General features: G+C 52.2%; 7 protein-coding genes across 7 annotated transcripts; all 7 read right to left on the bottom strand.

Annotated features, from left to right (window-relative positions):
- Positions 1-392: 392 nt before the first annotated feature.
- On the bottom strand, positions 393-882 carry P170DRAFT_438531 (uncharacterized protein). Its single transcript, XM_024849618.1, has one exon. The coding sequence runs from the start codon at positions 740-742 to the stop codon at positions 437-439; it is 306 nt and encodes a 101-aa protein (XP_024702128.1). The 5' UTR covers positions 743-882; the 3' UTR covers positions 393-436.
- Positions 883-2,501: 1,619 nt separating this feature from the next.
- Positions 2,502-5,438, bottom strand: P170DRAFT_511500 (uncharacterized protein). Its single transcript, XM_024854896.1, has 2 exons — positions 5,310-5,438; positions 2,502-5,243 (listed from the first exon to the last, which is right to left on the bottom strand). The coding sequence occupies exon 2, from the start codon at positions 5,013-5,015 to the stop codon at positions 2,805-2,807; it is 2,211 nt and encodes a 736-aa protein (XP_024702127.1). The 5' UTR covers positions 5,016-5,243; positions 5,310-5,438; the 3' UTR covers positions 2,502-2,804.
- Positions 5,439-6,894: 1,456 nt separating this feature from the next.
- On the bottom strand, positions 6,895-8,687 carry P170DRAFT_363058 (DnaJ and TPR domain protein; the record flags this gene model as incomplete). The annotated part of the gene is made up of 3 exons (XM_024844551.1): positions 6,895-7,171; positions 7,229-8,390; positions 8,456-8,687. The coding sequence occupies 3 exons, from the start codon at positions 8,685-8,687 to the stop codon at positions 6,895-6,897; spliced, it is 1,671 nt and encodes a 556-aa protein (XP_024702126.1).
- A 1,233-nt stretch (positions 8,688-9,920) lies between these two features.
- On the bottom strand, positions 9,921-13,640 carry P170DRAFT_498741 (uncharacterized protein; the record flags this gene model as incomplete). Its single annotated transcript, XM_024854140.1, has 5 exons — positions 9,921-10,392; positions 10,425-10,760; positions 10,819-10,969; positions 11,069-13,213; positions 13,289-13,640. The coding sequence occupies 5 exons, from the start codon at positions 13,638-13,640 to the stop codon at positions 9,921-9,923; spliced, it is 3,456 nt and encodes a 1,151-aa protein (XP_024702125.1).
- Positions 13,641-14,797: 1,157 nt separating this feature from the next.
- Positions 14,798-15,622, bottom strand: P170DRAFT_477685 (uncharacterized protein; the record flags this gene model as incomplete). Its single annotated transcript, XM_024853494.1, has 1 exon — positions 14,798-15,622. The coding sequence occupies one exon, from the start codon at positions 15,620-15,622 to the stop codon at positions 14,798-14,800; it is 825 nt and encodes a 274-aa protein (XP_024702124.1).
- Positions 15,623-18,439: 2,817 nt separating this feature from the next.
- Positions 18,440-19,860, bottom strand: P170DRAFT_466216 (GPI anchored serine-rich protein). Its single transcript, XM_024852399.1, has 2 exons — positions 18,926-19,860; positions 18,440-18,870 (listed from the first exon to the last, which is right to left on the bottom strand). Exons 1-2 carry the CDS (start codon positions 19,570-19,572, stop codon positions 18,762-18,764), a joined length of 756 nt encoding a protein of 251 aa, XP_024702123.1. The 5' UTR covers positions 19,573-19,860; the 3' UTR covers positions 18,440-18,761.
- On the bottom strand, positions 19,656-20,413 carry P170DRAFT_223798 (uncharacterized protein). The gene has a single exon (XM_024842875.1). The coding sequence runs from the start codon at positions 20,276-20,278 to the stop codon at positions 19,739-19,741; it is 540 nt and encodes a 179-aa protein (XP_024702122.1). The 5' UTR covers positions 20,279-20,413; the 3' UTR covers positions 19,656-19,738.
- Positions 20,414-23,087: the final 2,674 nt, after the last annotated feature.

The raw sequence follows: 23,087 nt of genomic DNA, 5'->3' as shown, positions 1-23,087 counted from the left end.
ACGGTTCTCGTTGGCGGTCAGGTCGGCCTCGCCGCTTAGTCAGGCTGGCAGGCCGATCTGCAGGGCGTCGTGACAGGATAAGAGGCATTAATCAGGGGGCGGAGTGGAGAGGGTCCCGAGGGGCGTTCTCTTCTCCGTGGAGGACGAAGCGAGGGTGACAGGGGGAGAAAAGGAGAGATTGAGGCATTCGTCGGAGGAAATCGAGGCTGTCGGAGAACACCTGATACAGGATCCTCAGGCACCGCTGTCACGAGACGAGGCGCGTTTCGAGAGGTCACGCCGTCCCCTTCTTGACTACCTCCACTGCTACACCAGTCTACACCACGCGCCTTCACCCATCACGCAAATCACATATTCATATCATGACATCAATGTCTCAGTATATACAGTCTAGTCCAGTCCAGTTCAGTCCAGTTCACACGCCTGAACACCATCTCTAAACCCGAGGGCAAGCGGCAAGGCTCTTCGCCGTGGACAGATCGCCCACCGACCCAGGTCGCTGGTAGGTCTTGTCGAAGCCCTCCTTCTTGCAGGCCGAAGTGAAGTCACTCCACCTGCCAGTGTCGACGACGCAGCGCGTGATGCCGGTGCCGGTGCAAAGGGTGCCCTCGACAGCGCTGCAGGCACTCTTAGTAGGGGCTTCCTTGGTCGAGTCGGGGCCCTGGCCGCAGTTGCCGACGTAGTAGTCGGCCGTGGCCAGGGAGAAAGAGGCGGCGAGAACGAGGAGGGATTTGAGTTGCATTCTAGATGGGTTAGGCTCGGTAAGGACGGAGATTTTAGATTTGGGAAAGACGTACTTGAGTGTAGGCGTGGAGAGAGGGAATAGAAGTATTAGAGACACGGAGGGATGATTTGCTGGTCACTAAGAATGAACTTAGGGAAGACAAAACAGCGCAGCAGCTCCTAGGGGTATTTATATCCAGTCCTCTGCACCATAGTTCCAATTACATCTATGATTGACAAACCCTACGATTCCTGATGCGACAATCGACACAGATACTACCATGGATCCCATCCTGCTCAATCTTGGTCGGGAAAATGGCATTGCTCCGTATGGCATTCCACCAGATTATCTTCAATAGTTGCTGGGATCGACATGAGACTACCGAGATGGTTAAGCGATATGCCGAGATCCACTCGACCCTCGAGATGAGATTGTCGATCGATGAGCGCATCAAGCAGGCAGCTGCGAAACGATTGTGCAGAATGCAGATGCAAGTTGCAGGGACCTCTCGTCGAAGTTTATCCAGCTCTCTCTTAAGATACAATCCCATGGTACAGGTATATAGGACTTTACGGCAAACCGTCGCTCCATGGGAAGATCAACAGCAAGTCAGCAACCTAAAGTATGTCAAATAGCCTTTCCCAAAGCTCCCATTTTCTAGATATTTCTTCTTTCCGATCTCAACTCTCGCTTCTCCTGAACGGTGGACCCAACACTGCAGAAATATCATAAACCTCCACCCTCGCGTCGATCAACTCAACCCGGCAACCAGCTGTCTGGGCAATCGGATTCCCAGGAATTCGCTCCGAATTGTGCTCTATGAACAGTGAATAAGGCAATTCGATCGACGTAACTAATTGAAGAACAGAAGAACTAGAACGGAGCTCTCGGATGGACACGGGTATCGCGATAACTGTGAGCAAGCTGTGACTTTGGATTCATCTATCCTTCTCATCGATGTGATCCTTTTTGTCGATCACTTGATTTCCCTGCAGAAGGAGTAGTCGTCCTCGAGGTTTTACTCTTCGTCCTCCCATTCGTCTTCCTCTTCGTCTTCCGATGAATCCTCCTCTTCCTCCTCACTATCACCCCCCTCATCCCTACCCCCATGTCCACGCCCACCACCTACCCCAATATACTCGAGCAACCGCCGCATCGGAGCCCCTTCGAAAAAAACCGACATAACCGCGAAGACCGCGAAGCAATCCGTGACAAGCCAATCCAGTACATACACCTTATTCCGAAGACCCAACCGACTTATAACCAGCCCAACCATCATCGCCCAATATGCGACATCGCGCCAGTGCCATAGAGCACGCAGTCGGACCAATAAAGCGCGAAGCCATGGCGAGCGCGGCCTTGGGAATACTACTCGGATGAATTTGTTAGAGAGATAGAGTAGATTCACGGTCGGACTCGGATGATAACTTACGGGAGATAAGCTTTAGTAGGAGATTGATGACATAGAGCATGAGCGTTATGGCTATTAATATCTCAAAGCAAGTGAAAAGGAAGAAGATGAGTAGAAGCATCTCGTTCGAGATGGAGTCGGGTAGCTCATCGATACAGAAGGTGTAGTTGTTTCGGTGCATAGTGATGGTGGGACACTCCATGTTTTTGGTGATTAAATCTCATGGGCAGTCCAGATAGATGGCGGAGAGCGAGATATGAAGACGGTTGAAGGGAAGATGGAGATGTAGTATAGACATCGGGATGTTCTGGAGTGACGATAGCATTTCGTCGTCTCGATGAACGAGCCAAAGTCACAGCATATAGTATAGAGTATGTAGCGCATCATTATGACCTTATCGCGGCATTGCCGTGATCAACTATCCTGTGTACAAAACTGGAGTATGTGCAAAAATTATGTACACTATATGCCAAAAATCAAAATCAAGAACAACTATCATCATCAAACGTCAAGATCGTGGGTTGTATAAGCAACCAAAAAACAAGGGGGGAATCTCTGTGCAAATGAATGTCTAGCATAACAATCACCCGTGCAAGGTTCGAAAAACTGGAAATCAACTCCTCGCTAATGAGTCCATGCAACGCTCAAGTATTTCCAACAACCATATAGTCATGCATAGCTGAGGCCTCCAATAATCGTGCGACTCTCATTAGCCGCCATGTTGGTCACCCCGAGTGCGCGCACCTGCGTGCCTTTGCGCAGCCGCTGCAGGCCGATGCCGACCTTCCATCCTTCAGTCTCCTGCAGGACGAAGACATATCGTCGGCCTTCCTGGTCGCGGATGCTGGCCCGCAGGACGTGCAGACTCTGTGTCTCGCTGTCAACGACATTGCCATTCCGGTTCGAGCTTCCCGGGGTGGCAAGTCGGCAGGTGTTCTTGCAAACCTTCAACAAACTGTTCAAGTACGCATCGGACTCTTCCGACGTGGGTTCTCCGGTGCCTCGACGGAAGAATAGGTTGCTGGGCTTGGGGGCCTGTTGGTTCTTCTGTCCGCCGTACTGAGGGCACCACACCTCGGCCAATTTCAGGGTCCATGCCTTGACGTCCCACTCTCGTTGAGGCACTCCTCGCACGTCGTCGTCGATGAACAGTCCCTCGGTGGTGATGCGGAGAACCAACCCGTCCGTCACCATTCCCTGGCCAGACACTAACTGCGCCACTGGAGTGCGAGGGAAGGCATTGTTAAAGGCATACACACCACGGATGACAATCTTGTCGGGATCTTTGGTCGAGTACCCGCCTCGGATCGATGGAGGCGGCGAGGTTCGAGCGGTCGATTGAGAAGGAGCGTAGGAAGACTCGGAATACACGGAGGATTTGGACGCAGCACCATACGGGCGCCGGGGCCGGTCGTAGGGGCGAAAGGAGTAGGCGTCGTCTTGTTCGGCCCCCGTTGTGGCCGTCCGCGCAGTGGGAAAGGGCGGTTTCTTGGGCGACGGAGTGCGTGGAGGTGCACTTGCCGTGGCCGACTTCTGGCTAGAGGCTTTGGATGCGGCTTCCTTTGCGGATGCGGCTTCCTTGGCTGCTGCCTCCTGGGCATCTTTGGCCTTCTTCTCGGCGTATTTCTTCGCGGCGGCCTCTTTGAGAGCCGCAAACTTGGCATCAGCTTCCTTTTTGGCAGCAGCTTTGGCAGCGGCCTCCTTTTCGGCGGCTTCCTTCTCTGCTTTGGCCTTCGCCTCGGCAGCTTCGCGCTCAGCCTTTGCCTTGAGGACCGCGGCGACTCTTTCCTTCCTCTCTTTCGCCTCCCGAGCTTCGCGCTCGGCCTTCTCTTTGGCTTCGGCGGCTTCTCTTTCCGATTTTGCCTTGGCCTCTGCGGCTTCTTTCGCAGCCTTTGCCCGCGCCTCTGCGGCTTCTTTTTCGATCTTTGCGCGAGCCTCCGCCGCTTCCCTCTCGGCCTTCTCGCGGGCTTCCTTCTCAGCTTTTTCCTTAGCGGCAGCCATCTCCTTTTCGAGTTGCTCTCGCCGCTCACGGAGTTCTCGCTCCATTGTCTCTCGCTCCCGCTGCTTCTGCTTCTCGCGGGCTTCAGCTTCACGTTTTCGTTTGAACTCCTCCATCTTGCGCCGAAGTTCTTCCTTTCGTCTCGTTTCTTCCCGGGCCTTCTCCCAATCCTCTCCACTTTGAGGCTTGCTTTCCTTCTTGTTCGAAGTCGAACCGCTCTCACTCGGCGGGGGATCAGCCTTTGGGGGAGGCGACTGGGGTTGAGGCGGCGGAGCACCAGCGCCGTACTGGTTACCGGCATACTGGTTGCCAGGAGGAGGACCACCATAGTTCCCGCCGAAGTTACCCTGTTGCCCTCCGGACTGGCTATTGAAGTTTGCACCTCGCGAGTAATTTCCACCGGCCCCTGAAGATTGATGATGAGAGCCTGCTCCGGCGCCGGCGCCGGCACCCCCAGATCCAAATCCACCAGACCCGAAACCTCCAGGTCCCGGACGGCCACCGCCTTGTTGAGAGCCACCAGAGCCGGAGTCAGATTGTGACACACCAAATGCCCACCCAGCAATGCCGACTCCGATGGCTAGGACAGCCATTCCTGACCCGCTTCCACTCGCAATCGTGGCGACGTACCACGTCTTCACGAGCGGTGCCAGTGTCACCCACAATAGAACCACGAACAGTGTGCATACCGATCCAGCGATAAAGCTGTTCCGATGACATTGTAGGGAAGGGAGGTATAAGAATCCGGAGCCCGAGGAATGCGGTGGGATAATAAAGATATCGTAGTTTCCCGGCGGTAGGTCTGACGACTTCCGATATTCGCCTTGAGTGGTGTTCGGCTTTTCGCCGTGGGGCGGAGGCGGAGGCGGAGGTCCATCCATGATGTGGTGGAAGTAGCGACTAAAGAAAAGGCGAGAGTGAAATAAATATAATTTTAAGATCGATGAGGGAGGTTATCTCGGAGACGTTGAGTCTGTCGTTGCACGAGGAAACGGCCTGGCTCCGTTTCGAAGTCCCTCAGTTGCTATAGCTGTTGCAATCGGGTCTGAGAGAGCATGTTCATAACAACATCGATTAGGCGCTGCGGCTGTGCCAGTCAGCGCTTGTTTCTGTCAAGAAACGAGGGGCGTCAGTGTCTGAGACCATCACGGCTCTGGGAGTACTGTACTACATACCTATTTGCCGACGATCTGGATCCGATAAAGAATACCCCACCAAAAAGAAAAAGAATAATCTCAACCCGAATCCAATCCAGCAAGATTCAGAGAAAACCCGGACGTGAAAGAGCAGGAAGTGGGATGAGGAAGAGTGACGGGAGAAAAAAGAAGAAGAAGAAAAGCGAGGCGGCAAGCGACGGCGTGATGATCGCGCCAGAGTTAAACCTGCAGCAGACCGCTACCGTTGGCTCAATACTCCCGGACTACGGCCGGGTTTTTTTTAAAAAAAAAATGTCCTGACAAGTAGGCTGTGTAACTGGAACAGGATTAGATCCGTTGGTATCTCCAGGCTATTGGAATTGATGCGCTGGCATTTCCTTATGTTCCTCATTGTTTTTGTTTTGATTTTGCGTACTTACTTACTATAGCTAGTTGTGTTTGTTTGCAGTTATTGGCATCGTCGTAAATACCTACGCAGTAGGTAATTAGTTATACAGTGTATTCATCTGGATTTTGCCCATTGTTTGACCAATACATTTCCAATAGAGCCACCATCTATTTTTACTCTTTACCCATGTTGGTCTCAACAAAGCATGTAACTACCCAGACAGACACATACCTGCCGGGAAAGCCTCAAAGCACCACCCGAAGTCGGGAAATGAAGGCTGTCACGAACCTTAATCTAATGCCAGCAGGTCGTACCAAGGTACCTACATCCCTATTCTATTGACATTGACTGACTGGATGGTGAAGCAGCCAAAGCATACTGCGTATGAGATACATTCCCATCCATCCAGAGTACAAAAGTACCGACTAGCGACTCCGCAGCCCACTGTGTTTGTTTTGATTTCTCTTCTTCCGGACTAGCGCCCTTTTAGACGGAGATCTTGATTGGAGGGCGGATTAAGCTTGCTGACGTAATTGATTTGTCCCAATTTGGAAAGTCATCACCGCATTCGGCATTGGTGCCTGGGTGCCTGACCAAATGGTTTACAGTGTGAGGCTTCCTGGTGTTACACCACCCGGGAAAAAGTAAAATTAACAGTTCATCAACATATTCATTCATCAGATACCCAAGTAATAATGAAAAAAAACCATGGCAATCCCGACATGGCCGGCATAATTAGCAATAACATGACCCAAGAGTATATAACGCCAGAATGACTGGGATCTCTCTCCCTTGCTCATCATATCCATCCTGTTCATGACAGGCGGTTGCTGCAAATATCACAATAAAACATGTCCCATCTATGCGAAGGGTTGGAAAGAAAAGAAACAGAAAGGAAATTAAAAATGGAAAAGGAAAAAAAAAAAAAAAAAAAGACATCAAGTCTATCGTGTCGGTTCCAGTCTCAAATCATGCAACGCACCCCGGGGAATAATCGAAAAGACCATGTATAGACAGCCATGGCAGATGCAATCGAGGAAAAAAGTAGGAAATGAGTCCACAGGGTATGTGCGATGCAGCCCGAAGTCAAATCAATTTGACTGAGAGCCATCATCATACTTTTGATCCGTCTGGTTTTGTTCTGTCGTGTTGAATAACAATGTCGCTCTTGAAAAAAAAGACGTTTTTTGTGTTCTGTGCTGTTGGTCAAATCGTTTAGAACGGGAATCCTCCGGGGAATCCGCCCCGAGACTGGCCACCGCCGAATGGGTTGCCACCGGCTTGGGCGAAACCGCCACCACCGCCGCCGTTCATCATGTTGAACAGGATGTTGGGATCGATGTTGATATGGGAGCCACCCATACCGCCCATACCACCCATGCCTCCCATTCCACCCATACCGCCCATGCCTCCCATGCCGCCGAAGCCGCCGCCAGAGAACATGTCGGAGGGATCGATGAGGTCGTCACCGTTGTCGTAGGAAGCACGTTTCCTATAGCCTGGTTAGAACGCCGACGCAGGGGGAGCAGTGTTAAGGGAAATAACTTACTGAGGATCAATCAGAGTTTCGTAGGCCTCTCCAACTTCCTTGAACTTCTCATCACCGGCTTCGCCATCACGGTTCTTATCCGGGTGGTACAGGATGGCCATCTTGCGGTAGGCTTTCTTGATCTCGTGGTCCGTGGCGTCCTTGCTGACCCCAAGGATCTTGTAGTAGTCCTTCCGGCCCGCCTTCTTGAGCTCGAACTCGGCCTTGCGGATATCTTCCTGGATACCCTTTTCGGTGGGGTTGCTTTCCGCCACGGCCTTGTAGTCGCGCACGGCTTCTTCCCAGTTGCCGGCTCCACCGTGGGCCTTGGCACGCACCTTCTGCGCTTTGATGTACGACGGGTCCAAGCGCAGGGCCTCGTTGCAGTCGTTGACCGCGTTGTCGTATTCCTTCAGGCTGATATGGGCCTGGGCACGGTTCTGCAGGATCTTCGCGTTCATGTCCTTGTTGCTCGGGTCAACCGCCACGGCTTGAGTCCACAGATCGATGGCCTTGCGGTAGTCCTTGGCCTTGAAAGCGGCGTTTCCTTCTTCCTTGGTGCGGACCAGCTTTTGCACCGTGCGAACGAGCTTGATCGCCTGCTTCATGTCCGGGTCCAGACCCAGACACATCTTCAACAGCTTCAACGCCTGATCAGTCTCCCCCATGCCGTAGAAGGCACGGGCGCGGATCATCATCGCATCGGGGTCCTGGCTGTTCTCTCGCAGCATGCCGATGGCAATGTCCTGGGCCTTTCCAAGCGAGTTGTCATTGCCCATCTTCAGCTGGGCCTCGGCGGCCAGCAGAGTCCACTTGCGAGGTTCCTTCACACCCTGGCCCAGGAGTTGCTTCGCCTGGTCAAGACAGAACACAACCATGGACACTCCCCGATCTTGCGACAGGGTCTCTTCCGCCTGGGTGATGAATCGCTGCATCTTCTCGGCGGGGGCACGGTCGGTCGCCGACGCAGGGGGGTCAATCCGAGCAAGGACCTCCAGGGCCTCGGACGGGCGACCCAGACTGGTCAGGATTCGGGCCAGACGGTACATGATCTTGGAGTTGGAGGGATCGAGTTCGAGCGCCCGCTCGGCATCTTCCAGGGCATTCAAGTAATGATGAGCGGACATGTGAGCGGCCGCACGGTTGGACAGGTAAACGGAGGAGTTAGGGTTAATTTCCACGGCTGGCGATCAGTTAGAACGAGGCACTTGGATTCAGCGACACCTGTGACGGCAAGAAAACACACACCCTTGTTGAACTCCTCAATAGCTCTGGCAAAGTTTCCATCCTTGAAGAACTTGTTCCCGGCCAACTTGAAAGAGTCGGCATCGGCTGTGGCGCCGCTGGACGTATGAGGCGGCGGGGTAGGGCTACGCTCATTCTGCGCTCCATTGACTCCGTTGGTGGCAGGAGACGGAGAGCTCAGGCGAGGATCATTGCTATCGATGTCCATCGAGCTTCGGTCAGCAGCAGCAGCCATGGCTGTTAGTCGACGGAGCTCGTCGGGCGGAAGATTTAACGGGTGAGAGTTCGGGTCGTGCGAGTACCGGTGACCGGCGGAGAAGCGAGAGGAGCGAGAGGCCGAGGAGAAACTGAACCTCGCAGTTGCCGACGTCGGATGACGAGACGCAGAAGAGGATTTCGACGGCGTCGACGAAGTCCGACTGTGGGAGGGACGAGACGACGGTTTGCGCGGAAGAGGGTGATTGGCCGGAGGGGGAGGGAGATTAGTGGCAGCAGGAGGATTCCTGGACGAAAAAGAGTGGCGAGGGGTGGAGGAGGAAGAAGACGAGGGGGAGGAAGTGTAGTCGAGGGGAGACTCCGGAGGTGGCGGCGCAGAGGCAGACGAGGGCTTGGAAGATCTCTTCTTGGACTTGTTGCGAGAGAAAAGTTGCGGAAGAACCATTTCCTCGTCCTTTTTTTCCAATTCTTTCTTTGATTTTCCTGACGATTTGATGACTGATGGCGGGACGCTCCTGATTGGCGGGCCCGATCGAACTGCGGCGAAGGCGGTGGAATCGTTTTCTTTTTGCTCGGGACGATTCAAGACTGACAGCTCGACGAACCTCAGTTGGTCTGCTCCGTCATGATGCGTCGCAATGTGGGAAGACTCGAGAGGCTGGCAGAGACGGCAGTGTCGCAGAGATCAATTCTGGTCGGACAGTGGTTCGGGACTCACAATGGCAGCACCCAGCGGTTAAACCAACACGAGACGAAGGAAAAAGAAAAGTAGCACCGCCGGTCAACCCCAGTGATTCCCTCGTGGATTATATGACCGTTTCCCCTCGCCGAATGTTTGTCCTGGACGACCGATCTGCTCCTCCACTCGTGAAAATCTTGGAGGCTGGTGATGGGTGACGAACCCTCTTAGCGTGCAGCCGTCGAATCCCATCGATCTTTCCTTCCTATGGGCGCGTCGGGCTACCTGGCGTCCACTACCTCTGGACTGGTTTCACCTCCCTACTGGCAATTTATCAATCAATCAATCTCATTCCGCCATCTCATGGAGGCTTAGCACGGTCTGTTTTTCTCTCGCTATCGCTCCAACGACGCCGGTGGCCATTAGCCCACGGCCTCGATACCCACAAACGACTATCCTTCCGGTTCCAATTGGTCATAACCTGATCATGCTCCAAAGTCCCTAGCAACCCATTATTCATCTGCTTCCTCTGCTCCCTGCTCCCTGCTCCCTGCTCAAAGTCCCTCCACCTGATCATGCCTGGGCCTCCCAGTCGTCAAGCTCTCTTTTGATTGTCACCCCGACCTCCTGCACCCCTCTAGTCTCGACCTCGGTGGGTTCCGCCTTGACAGTTGTCTCGGGAGCAGCGCGGTGGCTGCCACTCTCTTTCATCCTTAGAAGCTCGTCCAGTTGCAGCTCTGTTTGGATCTCCTGGACGATCTTGTGCACCTCGTTCCGGATTTGGATCTGTTCATTGGAAAATTTCCGAACCCCGGGTTCAATGAGCACCGTGTAGTAGTCGCGCTTCATATCGCTCACTGTCTTGTCGAGAATCTCTCCAAGCCTCTCGCCCGTAGTTTTCTCCAATTCAAGCAAGCCACGTCGAACGCGTATGGCACTTTTTTTAAACACTTGATTCGCATCCTTGGTCCGCTGAAACATCAGTTCTCTCATGCGATTAAGGGTACCGCTACCTATTCGATCATCTAAGGTCAGCATCAAGGCTCTTGATGATCTGTACGTATTCCAATTTAGAACCTACCAACTTGCTCTGCACATTCCTCATATGTACTCCTCAATTCCCGACGGATCACTTGGGCAAAGATGCGACTGATGTCCTTCTGCTCGGTTTGGATCTGATTTCGTAGATCCTTGAGGCTGGTCTCTAATGCCTTGCAGTGACTTTCAACAGAGTTGTCTAGCTTCTTTTCGTTTTTGATTGCAATGCCGTCGCCGGCGGAAAGAACTGCATCTCGGTGGAATTGGCGTAATATGAGGATGAGTGTGTCGATCAAATGCCGGAGACGCTTAGGACTAAAGCTTTCAAAACACTGCTTCCACCCATGCATGATTGTGTTCAGCATAGGAATAGCTCTGCCAATAGTGGTCAGTATTTCTATCAAATGGATGCAGGTCTGGGCTTGATATTCACAGATCATCATTCCAATTTTTATCTCGGAATATGCCCTGCCGCTTGCACATGGCACGATAGGTTTGGAAAGCAAGGCCTCCTTCCGCACGCCGAGCATTCCATTTTTCGACTGTTTGTGGAAACTCCTTGAGTGCTATTCCAATGGCCCGATCTGGTTTCTTAGTTTTCTTCCAGCTGTACATTCTCGAGTTACTTACCCAGTTTCTTCAAGATGCTCGTTTCAAAGATCTTGCCAAAGTCTCGCAGGAACATATCTTTCGAATTGGCGGTTTTCTGAAATAGTCAGAATCATGGTCCATGCAAAAGCAGTCGGGAAGGCATACGGTTTTAAGGATAGAGAGCGCTTTGTTGAAACCAGTTTCCATCTCGCGTGTCCTCTGGTCAGGTATTATGTTCGCCGAGTTGGTTACTGAGGACCATAAGGACATTGACTGCAGTAATTGGTCGAGTTTCGTCAAGAATCGAAGTGCAAACGTTCTTCTTGCCTTTTCCGTTAATTCTATGCAATGCTTCTGCAACTGTGGGATTTCCGTCTCTTCAAAACTCGCGAATCCCTCGACAACGGGTTCCTTGCGGAGTCGGCCACGCAGTTTTTGATAAGCCCGTGTCGATACACAGAATACAGGAAGGTCCCTTTCCAACGCATCATAGTCTCTAGTTTGCTGAGGTTCATTGTCGTTTCCTGGGCTCTCATTCTCATCCGCCTGGTTTTCCTCGTCTAGATCCAAAATTCCGCGAGCAAAATCCCGTTTGATTTCTTGTTTGGAATATTCGTTGCGAGCTCTGATGCATTCACGAAAGATTTCTTCTTTGGACTTTTCGGACTGCGTTTTGAGTTTTTCAAACTCTTGTTCCTTGAGTCGGATCTCCTCATTCAGCGGTTTTCTCCGCGCTTGTAGAGTCTTTCGCCTCGCCTTTATCTCATGGTACTGACTCAGTAACTGCTGCATCTCGGCAGACATTTCCACATGCATGTTTACAGAATTGTCTGTAGTCGACGGGCTCGAAGGCATTTCGATGAAGCTCGACACAGGATCCAATCCGATGTTGCTGTGTTTGCGCTTGGTTGGGGAGAGGAGGGATGGATCAATTGCATGCTCTCCCCCCGAGAGACGTTCCTCCAGCTCATCGAGATCATCATTGAGATAATCAAGCTCTTCCATGTTTTTTGATCTCCTCTCACGAAGCTCGCACAGTGCGGCCCCAATCTTTGCAATATCCGCCTCGCGTTGCTTTTGCACCGGCACGTCAATCTTCAATGAATTCCGCACCTCACGTATGGAAACATCATCGGTTTTAGTGCAGATAAACGTGATGTCATTGAATGCGCTGTCCATTTGCATTTGCATTTTGAAATTCTTGCTCAGCAAATCTCTTGAGACTTTGTCATCCACAGCGCGATTGATCGGGGTGACAATCCAATGTGCCGCACACATCTTCATGTAAGCTTCAGCGACTGCTACACGAGCCGAGTTGGTATCAAAGATACCAGGTAGATCTACCAGCACTGCTCCTGTAGACAATGCATCTGCCTTGACGAATACTCGAACCACGCGAATTAGTGGCCATAGTCCCATCTCTTTGTGGGCTTCTGTCTTCTTGCCCTTAGCGGCACGCTTGCCCCGGCTATCAACATAAAACTTGACTTTGCGTGAGAAAACTCGTGCCTTGTTCTCTTTGATAGTCACGTTGCTACCCAGCAGGTGCACCACACTCAAATGGTCAAGGAGTGTCGCAATCGGAGTGCTGAGGATGTCCTGGGGCTCCAGCCAAGGATAGACAGTCTTGATTTTGTCCATAGCTACCGCAGCTTCGGAGTCTCTTGGTGCCTTGCCCTTTATGACCTCATCGCGGTTATCTTTTAGGTCACTGACAAGAACCTCAAGCTCCCGCAACCAATCTTCGCGCTTAATGAACTCAATCTGGGCCATGTATTTGGAATCCCCATAGTTGAATGAGATTTCGGTAGCCACAGCTGTAGATGCGCGCATGCAGTTTGTGGCGAGAATGATTTCTTCGTCGGCAATGGCATTGATGAGAGAAGACTTGCCTGCGCCAGTGCTACCGACGACCCCGATGATTACCTTGGCGCTTTGAGCGTAAGGCAAGGTCCGGTCAATTTCGGACTTCCAGTCAGTGTCATCCGTCGAGACATGGGAGCCTTCCAATGCCTTTGACAGCCGCTGCAGTGCAAGTTTGCCTTTCTCCACCGCTTTCTCGATAGTAGGAATGACAGGATCCTCATTATCTCGCAAATTGTACTCCAGTTGATCAACAATATCGGACATGTAACCGTCAAGGTCACTATCCTCTTCATCTTGGATAGCCAAGGACTGGTAAATTTCAGACAAGTCGTTATCGTTCAAGCTTTTCAACTGATTCTGAAAGTCGTTCACTTGAACCAAAACAAATGAGCATACGGTCTCTCTTGATAAGTGGAGGAGGGGGCACCAAAGGAAAGCATACTCACCAGAAATAGACGAAGTCATTTCCACAGTAAGCTGTTCCATATCGGCAAAACACTTATTGTACAACATCTGGACAAATCTCTCGTAGTCATTTCGAGATTTCTGATGCAAATCGGACGAGTCCAGGAGCCGAGCTCGTTCAATGTACCCCTCAAGGAGCTTTGGAGTGATGGACTGCCACTTTTCTTTGAAATTGGGACAAGGGGGCGCTATTTCAGTCAGAGGATTGAGGGTGCTTGCTTTGATTTGGAAGGAATGAATACCTTGGTATTGACCCTCCCAGATACGGGCATGACGTGCACTCTGTTCTGCTATGTAATGTAGCTCAGCCAGCTTTAGGACCTGGTCGTCCATGCTGAGGATCTAAATCCCACAAGGCAGATAGAAAGAGAATGAGGGAAATTCAAGGAAAGAAACAAAATAAGGCAATGGATAGTGAGATGTGCTGTAAGGGTACAGAGAGAAAAATGGAGAGAGAGGGATGAAGAGGTGACAAGTAGAGAGAGATGGGGATGAAGATGGAGAGGGGGTAGGAGAGGCAAGAAGGATAGTTATAAAGATGCCATGGAAGATAAGTAACAATGGGTATGAGTGAAGGCCTAGGTGACTAGAAATGGAATAACTAACTAATGAGAAGAGTGAAGGGGAAAAGAGAAGGGGGAAGAGAGGGGAATGGAGTGGAGTGAAGGAAACCGAAAGAGGCAAGTGAGATTCTGGGAAGAGGTGAATATGTGGGAAAGTTTACTTTCCACAGAAGCTTCACTGTTGCTTACCATGACAGAAGCACTGGCAAAGACTGATTATTTCTAGACTAGATTATTTTTGGATGGTATTAATTGGAAAGAGAGGCTGCAGGGAGTATGATGTACAGTATATCTAATATTTGTTGAAGTTGGTCACGAGGAAGGACATACTACTCTATAGTACTTATCTGAAAGAATGTTCTGGATTGAAGATTTAAATAAACAAATGAAAGTAAAGAATGTCTAATAGCAAAATAGTATACATGATTGATAATCGGCACCTGCTTCTACTGTTTATCCCGACCCCTTCAACCTCGTATGCTTCCATGCTCAACTGTCATTGCAGCTGTTAATGAAGCTGTACATGTCCCTGTGCATGTACATGGGCTATCTGGCTTGCCAAATAATCAGTAATGACTAGGTGGCATTAGCTAAGGACCTAGCCACCCAGATCCCAAGTAAACCAGGATGCAATGCTTGTAAACCAAGTGCATAAGAGCACCGGTCCCCACACATTGACAGTCACATCCACTTTGTAATTGCAGTATACACTGCGGCGCGGTTCCTTAATCTGCCCATGCCTTTCTGTACCCATCTTTTGCCCTGCAAAAGACTAGGTAGACGACAGACACAATAGGTATCAAAATGATATCCATCCGGGCCCGATCAACCTGTATCCCATGGGTCCAAGTGCACTCAGTACCTCAGCACCAGAGCCTCCACCCATCCATAAAATGGCACACCCAAAATAAAACGGAAGCCCCGCACTCATCTAACCGGCGATGCTCTCAACCGTCTCGCCACCGCCGTCCACCGAGATCCCCCGGTGCGACCTCTGGAGGGCTCCCCGTCAGAGCCAGACCCCGAGGCCGACTCAGCAGCGGACTCGTTGGTTCGTCTGCGACGACTTCCCCCGGGCCCTTGGACCTGCACCAGCGGCTTATCGAAAACATGACTCTCGTAAGGGGGCGGCGCGTCCATCATCGGAGAGGGATAGAGGTCCGCAACAGGGTTGATGTTCATGGTAGGCATCATCGTGTTCGGGTTCAGGTTTGCGTTTGTGTTCGTGGAGGACATATTCGCACTCATCCCGACACCAATACCGTTGCCTCCCCCGCAGTGACACCCATGGCTAGAGGGCCGATACACCGACGTCTGCGACCCCGAGACGATGACCCAGCTTTTCTCGGCGTCCAGCCAAACGAGACGTTGCGGGGACGGAGCCCGTCGGGTGTGACGCGAGCTGTTGGGGCTCGGAGAAGACGATGCCAACGACATGGGTGTTGGGCTGGGGGTGCGGGCGCGCCGGTAGTGCGGCGGCAGGTTGCTGTCCGGGTTGGCGTTGGGGGAGAGACTGTGGGAAGAGGGGATTTGGGGGTATGGGATGAGATGCGATTGAGAGCGCGAGTAACCGTGTGAGGGGGTCTGCGATTGCGGTTGTGATTGTAAGGAGTAGATGCGAGAGACGGCGTCTGCCGAGGCTGGTCGAGGAGGAAGCCCTAAAGAGGGGAGGGCGGCAAGATGCACGGAGGGAGGGTCTCTGGCGTGAGGTTGGTCGAGGATAGGAGGGCCTTCGAGGGAAGAGAGGTCCATTGGTCTGGTTTTGAAGCCGTTGTAGATGGTATCAAGTGGTATCAGGCGAAGGAGGTGATGCTAGTGAAGAGACGGGTATAGATGTCTGGGTGGAGGAGACGAATGCTGTCAAAACATCGGCACCACAGATCTCTTTTATGTCGTTTCCGGCTGCCAGGGTCTTCTGTCTTTATTGACCTACACCAGCCCGTCCGTCCGGTCAGTTTCGAAGTTTTCTTTGTCGACTTCTTTGTCCGGAACCAGAAGCGAAGTGGTACAAACCCGCGATAAAAATAAAAGATAAAAAAAGATCGAATACGACAGGGCGAGCAGTGAGGGGGCGACGGAGGGGTGTTAAAGAAGTCGCCACACGACAGGGCAAAACAACACAAGACGGTTAGTCGAAGAGAGATCGATCAAAGAGTCGGTGGATTCATATTCATAAACCTGGGAGACTGGGTACATGGGAGGCGATAGGACAATGAAGACTTATAAAACAATCCCTGCGAGGCGGTGCCGCCTCGTCTCCTATTGAATAATGAAACCCATCATATCCTGGAGATCTTCTAGGGCTAATTCTCCTCTTGGACTCTGCTCCCTACGGTTACGACCGACCCCCCGGGCCCATAATGACACCACAAACAGGGAGGTTCCCAAAAAACCAACACGAACTTGACCCAAGACAGAAAGATACTAGAAAGTAGAAAACTGAGCCTCCTTCCTTCCATCGGTCAGGCCGTCGAATGAGCCCCGCAGGATCTCCTCATGTACCGGAAAGAGTAAAAGAGCAAGACGGGCCTAAACGAGAGCTAATGAATGCGATCCAAGAGGTAAAAGTGGGCAGGGACAAGCAGACGTAAACATTGAGCAGCCCGATGGGTCGGGAACAGGATTTGGGGTCCGGTCAGTCTCCGTGATTGAGCACTGCATATTGCTCCCTGGAGAATCGAGTCAAGCGCCGACAGGGCTGGATACTACCCTGAAGACCAAAGGGGGGAAGAATCCCGCCAAGGCCAACTTTTGCACGAGTGCCATCCACTCCTGATGCTCTGACGCATGACAAGGCCCAGTGGAGGCGCGACTAACGGGCCAGTGGGATGGGACAGAAAGGGACTCTTGGGTGTTGGGTGGAAGTCTGGGACAGGCAGTCGGACTAAGGATACAGCCTTGCTGAGCAACACCGCCCCCTTTGGCGCTGGAGCTGCGGTGGGTTCGTTTGTCCGGGATTATTTGGCCTGTGGTTGGTTGCCATTTGTCCTCGCTCTCGGTCAATTCCTTTGCAAATGGGCCTCTGGTTGGCTCGTCGTGGGAATTATCTGTCTTCTGAAGTTCTGTCTGTCGGCTTTGGACGATCGCGATGGGCTTGTTTTCGCTCGCTCGGAGGTTTATGAGATTTGCAGGGTTTGTGCAGCATGTCAAGTCCCGGGCTCTGGAGTCAATAATCCTATCTGGAATAATTGGTAGTTAGCATTCAATATTCAGTAATCAATAATCAATAATTCTCCACCGCCCATCTACTCCACGGATATAGTCTACCAGAGTGTCCCGGTCGGTCGGTGTTCACAACTGAACCAGACGCAGTCACCTCGTGTCATTATCTCGATGCGGTAACAGGTCGCGAGGGCATCACACACATCCCTCTGCTGCAGATATCAAACCCTCAACGGCACGATTCTGCAGCAAAGATATCAAACCATACAAAGAATATCAGAAGATCAAACACTCAACTAACCCAGGCACTGCCATCCAAACATCGATCCTCAAACTGCGATCGACAGCTTCGAAACAGCCCACCCCTGTCAACTCCCGATCTGAGTCCTCCCGAGTCCCGATCAAATCAAGTCGAGCTCTCCCTTTTTTTCCATTTTTTCATTCATCCGAAACGGTGTCCCTCGCTTTGCCTGGCTTGGCCCTTCTGACGGGGATTGTGGCTAGGATCCGAGAGAGCCCGGCACTGGGATTGGCCCCCCCGCCCGGGGGGAGGTTTGCGATCAGCCTGATTCAGCCCTCCTCGGTGCGAGCGAGTCAGTCGGTCGGTCGATCAGTCGGTCGGATATCTCCGTGGTTGGAATACTCGGTGGGTTTTTGCTCATTTATATTAATGCCTAGGCACGTTGTATGGCCGGAGATTATACTTGATGTGTCTGCAAGTTTGGCGTGCTTGGCGGTTGGTTTAATTTGTGCTTCTTATGGTAGAAATCCCGGTGCCACGAGATATATCTGCGTTGGATACTTGGGAAAATGCGCTCGGTATTCTGCACTGGATCGCTTCATAATTTGGTAGGTTTAATTATCTAGAGATGGAGGGATGGACGGGGTGTCTATCCAGACGGGCGTTTGCATACGCCTGGCGTTTCAGGCACTCACTGACTAAAGGTATATTATAGATATACAACGGAAACTGCTCCTGGCTCCTGTCTCGCTGGGTTACAGATTAAATGTTTCGTAAATGTTTAAATGTTTTGAATGACACGGATTTTATAGTCAAACGTGATATATGTTGTACTGGTACTTTTTTCAGGGTCACAACGCCATAGGGAGGAATGAACAGCAAGTGCAGGGAAATGAGTTTCAAGCAGACGCACCTTACTGGGGACGAGACGGATCGCCGATATCAGAGTGCGCCTTGGGTAGTACACGGGACGCAGTGACAAGGAAGTGCTCCCGGGGAAGTTACATCGAAGTTACACAGGGCACGGTTCAGTCCACACGACCCAGGAGACCTACTCAAAACTCTATCAAGAGGTATACTGCAAAAAGTAAAAAGTAAAATTACTGCTCGGAATGGATAATGGAAGCGTTCATGGTTTACATTAAATCGTATCCAGCCAAGTGCTTCACAAAACAACTCCGAAGCAATGGACCAAGAAAGCAATAAAAAAGAAATATAAAAGGATATATAGACGAGAAAAGAAAAGGAAAACCAAAAGGAAAAAAGACGACACAAGAAGGAAGTCATATTACTCTCTTCTGCATCCCACACCCCATATCCACACGAATTCTAAATGACATTGCACCGCCCGAGATCTAGTCTCGATCGACCGATCTCCCGATCCTGGAACTGCTTCGTTTGACAAAAACACCCCGGGACGCTGGAGGTCACGGACTCATCGAGTGACCCCGGAGGCGGTTACCACTATACACAAGAAAGGGAAGAAATTTAAGCCAGGAAGAAAGCGGCAGCGGCGGCAGCACCGGCGAAACCGAAAGAGCCGGAGACGGAGCTGGCAGCACCGGTGAAGAGAGCACCGGGGGCGGAGGTGGAGGGGCTGGAGAAATGTCAGTTGGAAGATCAGATAGAAGGTAGATCTCAGATGAACTCACGTAGCGCTACCGCTGGGGCCGACGCCAACACCGGGGGTGTTGCCGGGGGAGTTGCCGCCGGGGATGACGGGGTTGGAGGGCTTAGCGGGGGGGCCGGTGGGAGAGACGCCGGAGGGGCCGGTGATGGTGGAGTAGGTGACGGTGGGCACGCAGGTGGTGACGGCCACGACGGAGGTCTGGGCAGCAGGGCCGGTAGGGACGCCAGGGTTGCCGGGGTTGCCGGGGATGACGGGGGAGCTGCTGGAGGGAGCAGCGGGGGGCACGACGGGGTTGCTGGTGCCGGGGACGCCGGGGACGACGGGCTGGCTGGGCTCGCTGGGGCTGGAGGGCACACCGGCGGGAGCGGTGGTGGGCTCGGTGGGAGGAACCTCAGCCTCGCTGGTGGGCTGCGCGGGAGACTCAGAGGTGGGCTCCGCGGGGGGGACCTCGGAGGCCTGGGTGGTGGCCACGGGAGGAGCAGCAGGGGTGGTCACGGGCTCAACACCCTCGGGGGTGGAGGTCTGGGGCTGGCGGCCAGGGCAGTCGGTGACATCGGGCGCGCAGGAGGTGATGGTCACGTCCTCGGTCTGGTAGACGGTGTGGATGCCCTCAGGGGCAGCAACGGCCAGGCCGGCGAAGAGAGCAATGGAAGCAGCAGTGAAACGCATTGTGATGGTTTGTGGGTTTTTTTGGTTGAAAAGAACCGTGTATAAAGGTTTCGAATTAAGAAAGAGAGTGGATAGTTGGGGTGTGAAAAAGAGAGTGGATGACCGAAGTCAAGTTGGATATGCTTCAAACAAGTTGGACTTGATAGAAAGAAGGAACGGATTAGAATCAGAAGATCGAGAAGGGAGGGAGGGCCGGCGGCCTTTGTATGGCCCGGGAGATTACCCTGGAGATCGTCTCAGGGACGAAAAAGGGGAGAGAGAAGCAACTCAGACCTGCAAGCCCGGTGGAGCCCGCCGTGCGCTGCAGCGGTGATTGATCGAGACGGTGAGGTGTATTGTTGCCCTCATAGGCAGTCCATTCAACCGGATGGGGCCGCCGCGCTCGAGGGCCCCTCGTGGAAATTGGGGGTTTGGTCATCGTGGTTGGTGGACGAGACCGGTCGCGAGGCACTAGTTTGGCGCTTAGTTTCTTGTCTTGCTTACACTGGGTTGCAAAAGTATCGCGCCGATGATCTGTCGGTCGCTTGCTGCTTTGAGACAAGGACCAGAAACTTGAGAGGTCATCGTGGCTGTGGATCGATGGATTCCGCGTCATCCAACTAGTTTGGGGGATTCTCGGCCCTACACCTTCGATAGTTCTGTCTCGCGGCGGCAGAGGCGTGCGATAGAGGTCTATCTTTCGTGGGTGGTTGTTCACGCCGCACATTCTTACAGGAATTACATGAACAACGGTTTGTTTACGGAGTACTCCGTACGAGCCGTCTCTCCTGCCCTACGGAGCACCAGGAACACGGCAAGTTCTGGCGACCAAACACCAACCAGCCCCGAGTCTCCATCATCAGGGGGGGCGTCGGAAAGTTGGTGTGTCGTTGCCAAGCCACAGGACGTTGTGCACCCGGTTAGGCTTTGTTTCAGGTTGCCGACGCCGCCCAATCAGGCCCGTCCAGGCAGCCCGTTCCTGACGCTGAGCCCCACTTGTCGAGGTTGCCACCATCCCGCTGTGGCTCCCGCGTCCCCCACCATTGACCAATGACTCCCCCGTCGTAGATGGAGGGTGGAGGGTGGACCCACTCCCCCTGTCTCTCGTTCCATAATTATCTTGGAAAAACCATCTTCGGTGTGGACATAATAATGGTAATATTCCAAACATACGGGGAAATCCAATTCACAACATAATGAACTATGGAGCGGTAATTAATATAATCATATGAAATTCAATCTTCCTACACTCCTGCACAGTACAGCGCAGCCAGCGGAGCAGGGCCTAGAGTTGGTGTCAATTCTCTGCCGAGATTGCACAATTTCTGGCCTGTCAACCTTCCCCTCGGTAAGATGCTAACCGTTTCATCCTGTAATCTTCCCCCTCCCTTTGAGGTAAGGTACCTATTGGACCTTGGTATGTGCATGTCGTACATTCTCCGTACGGAGTACACCGCACAGCCTAACTTCCCAAGTCGAGGGCGAGACGCTTATGCTTATGCTGATGAAGGGTGTCGAAGGGGCCAGAATCTGCATGGCGGTCTTGGGGCCTGTGTACCTGCGTCAACACCGCCATGCACATATAAGTACAGCGCACAGAGTACACCCGCCACCTAGCTTCCCAGGTGGTAGCGCACGCCACGATGTACACATGTACCCTGTACATCCGTGCCATCGACAGCGGTCTAGAAATCTGGCGGCGTCAATAATCAACCGCAAAGGACCCTTGGCTTGTGGCTAGCCGCGTTGGGGGCTTAATTAAAGCTTAGGCTATACGACAGGGACCCGTTGCCCCGTATTCGTACATATGCTGTAGTAATGGTTACTACGGAGGAGCTGCGAAGTGGTAGCTAGTCAGTAGCCACACAAACATACTTCCTATATCAGCATTCTACTCTTATAGGAAGGACAAAAGTCCTCCCAACGTAGTCGGCAGGTGGGACTTGGATCGCACACTCCATGGGATGTTGTACCGCCAGGGGTAATACCATGTAAGCTGTACTCGGCGGTACTTCCATCTGGACCGTGTGAGAACAGGACGGGCGCAGTGGGCACAACCCACCATAGATGGTGATCAACAAAACTATTGAATTTGGATTCCTTCAACTTCAAGGACGGGCGTCACTCGGAAGGGTTCCTATCAGGGTCCGTTCTCCAGGTTCTGTCCTGTCCTGTCTGTCTGCCAGCACGGTTTCTTTTTTTAGGCCACGATTAATTGATGGATTGAGTGATTGATTGACGGGAAGAAAAGGGGACGGGAAAAACCCGCTATTTGTTCATCAGGGGTACAGTCAGTTAGTAGTCTGGGGCCTAGATACCCGGATCATTTAAGAACAGTAACTGATAGGTTGTCGCTGCTTTCAGGATTCCTCATAGTTCATAGTTTATCGGCATAAATAGCATACCCCTTGACTAGTGGGGGGTTGTCTACGTATGTCGCATGAGCATGCCATTCTCATAGGTCATGTCGAGAGTCAAAAATCCAAGCAAGACAAACGTCCGAGTGAGTGGTGTTTGCTCCACCGATCAACAGGGGAAGGGCGAAAAGAAAGTTCTTGGGTTCGGCAGACAGTTGCGTCTCCCAGTCCCAGGAATAGAAAAATAGCATGTTTTTGCATTTGCTAGGATCCATCCTCCGGGCCAAGTTCAGGGTCAAATCGATGGGCTCGTTGCAAGGAACCACTCGATTACCCCGGCTTTTTACTTTGATTGTTTGTTTCCGCCGATGGAGGGGTTCAGGGTTTCATGGTTCGATGGAGGGGTTCCTAAACTTCCTGCCAACCGAGAGGAAAGAATTTGGGGTAAACAGTAAGCCCTGGATCTGTCAAGCGAACTACGCACGCACGACCAGGGTTCCGGACAGACAGACGGATGCCTCAGGAACCGGCGTCAAAATGCATGTCTGCCATTCACTGATTCCGACGATATTTCTCTTGATCATGCCCATCCCTGCCAGTCAGTTGGATGATCTGGTGGGGTCCAGCCCAAGCGAGGATCGTCCATGCCGCGCGTCTACCTGTGAGTTGTGGTAGGACAGTACGGAGTAGTAGGTGGAATTCGGCTGCAGTCAAGCCCGTTGCACAAAGTACTGTGCAGTAGACCGGCATGGGATAAGATCACACAGCTCAGCTTCATGACCTCATCCGAGTCCTCCGTTCGGGAAGACGGAAGAAGGGCGAAAAACGACAAGCCTCCCGATCCGAGACAAGGACAGACGAGCCTCGCAAGCCACAGGTGGCTGTCGGCGCAAGATCCTACCTACCAATGAGATGAAACAGGCCATGGCGTTCCCTTAATTAATGCTCGATCCTCCGTCAATTACGGATATTATTAGCACTTCGCATGCCCACTGACCAGTCAATTTCGATTGTTGCGCCCGTAGTCCGGTTTCCCGCTGCATTATGGCGGTGCAAATGGGGCGCACAGTGCTATTTTAAACCGGTGGGTCGGACTGGAGAGTCAAGAGTTGAGGACGATTCGGAAGTCACATTTACGGAATCGAGCGAGGGGTCCAGCATCGGTAGAGATGATGTCAG

Source organism: Aspergillus steynii, assembly GCF_002849105.1.
Source record: "Aspergillus steynii IBT 23096 chromosome Unknown P170scaffold_6, whole genome shotgun sequence".
NCBI classification, from domain to species: Eukaryota; Fungi; Ascomycota; class Eurotiomycetes; order Eurotiales; family Aspergillaceae; genus Aspergillus; species Aspergillus steynii.
Note: the sequence above shows the minus strand (reverse complement) of the source record. Positions and strands in the feature narration are given on the sequence as shown.

What these genes read in the sequence shown, in the direction of transcription:
- P170DRAFT_438531 (XM_024849618.1), bottom strand. Translation starts at nt 742, where the DNA reads ATGCAACTCAAATCCCTCCTCGTTCTCGCCGCCTCTTTCTCCCTGGCC.
- P170DRAFT_511500 (XM_024854896.1), bottom strand. Translation starts at nt 5,015, where the DNA reads ATGGATGGACCTCCGCCTCCGCCTCCGCCCCACGGCGAAAAGCCGAAC.
- P170DRAFT_466216 (XM_024852399.1), bottom strand. Translation starts at nt 19,572, where the DNA reads ATGCGTTTCACTGCTGCTTCCATTGCTCTCTTCGCCGGCCTGGCCGTT. An exon ending in GGCCCCAGCGGTAGCGCTAC is followed by an intron (nt 18,871 to 18,925) that starts GTGAGTTCATCT and finishes ACATTTCTCCAG; the next exon opens with CCCCTCCACCTCCGCCCCCG.
- P170DRAFT_223798 (XM_024842875.1), bottom strand. Translation starts at nt 20,278, where the DNA reads ATGTGCGGCGTGAACAACCACCCACGAAAGATAGACCTCTATCGCACG.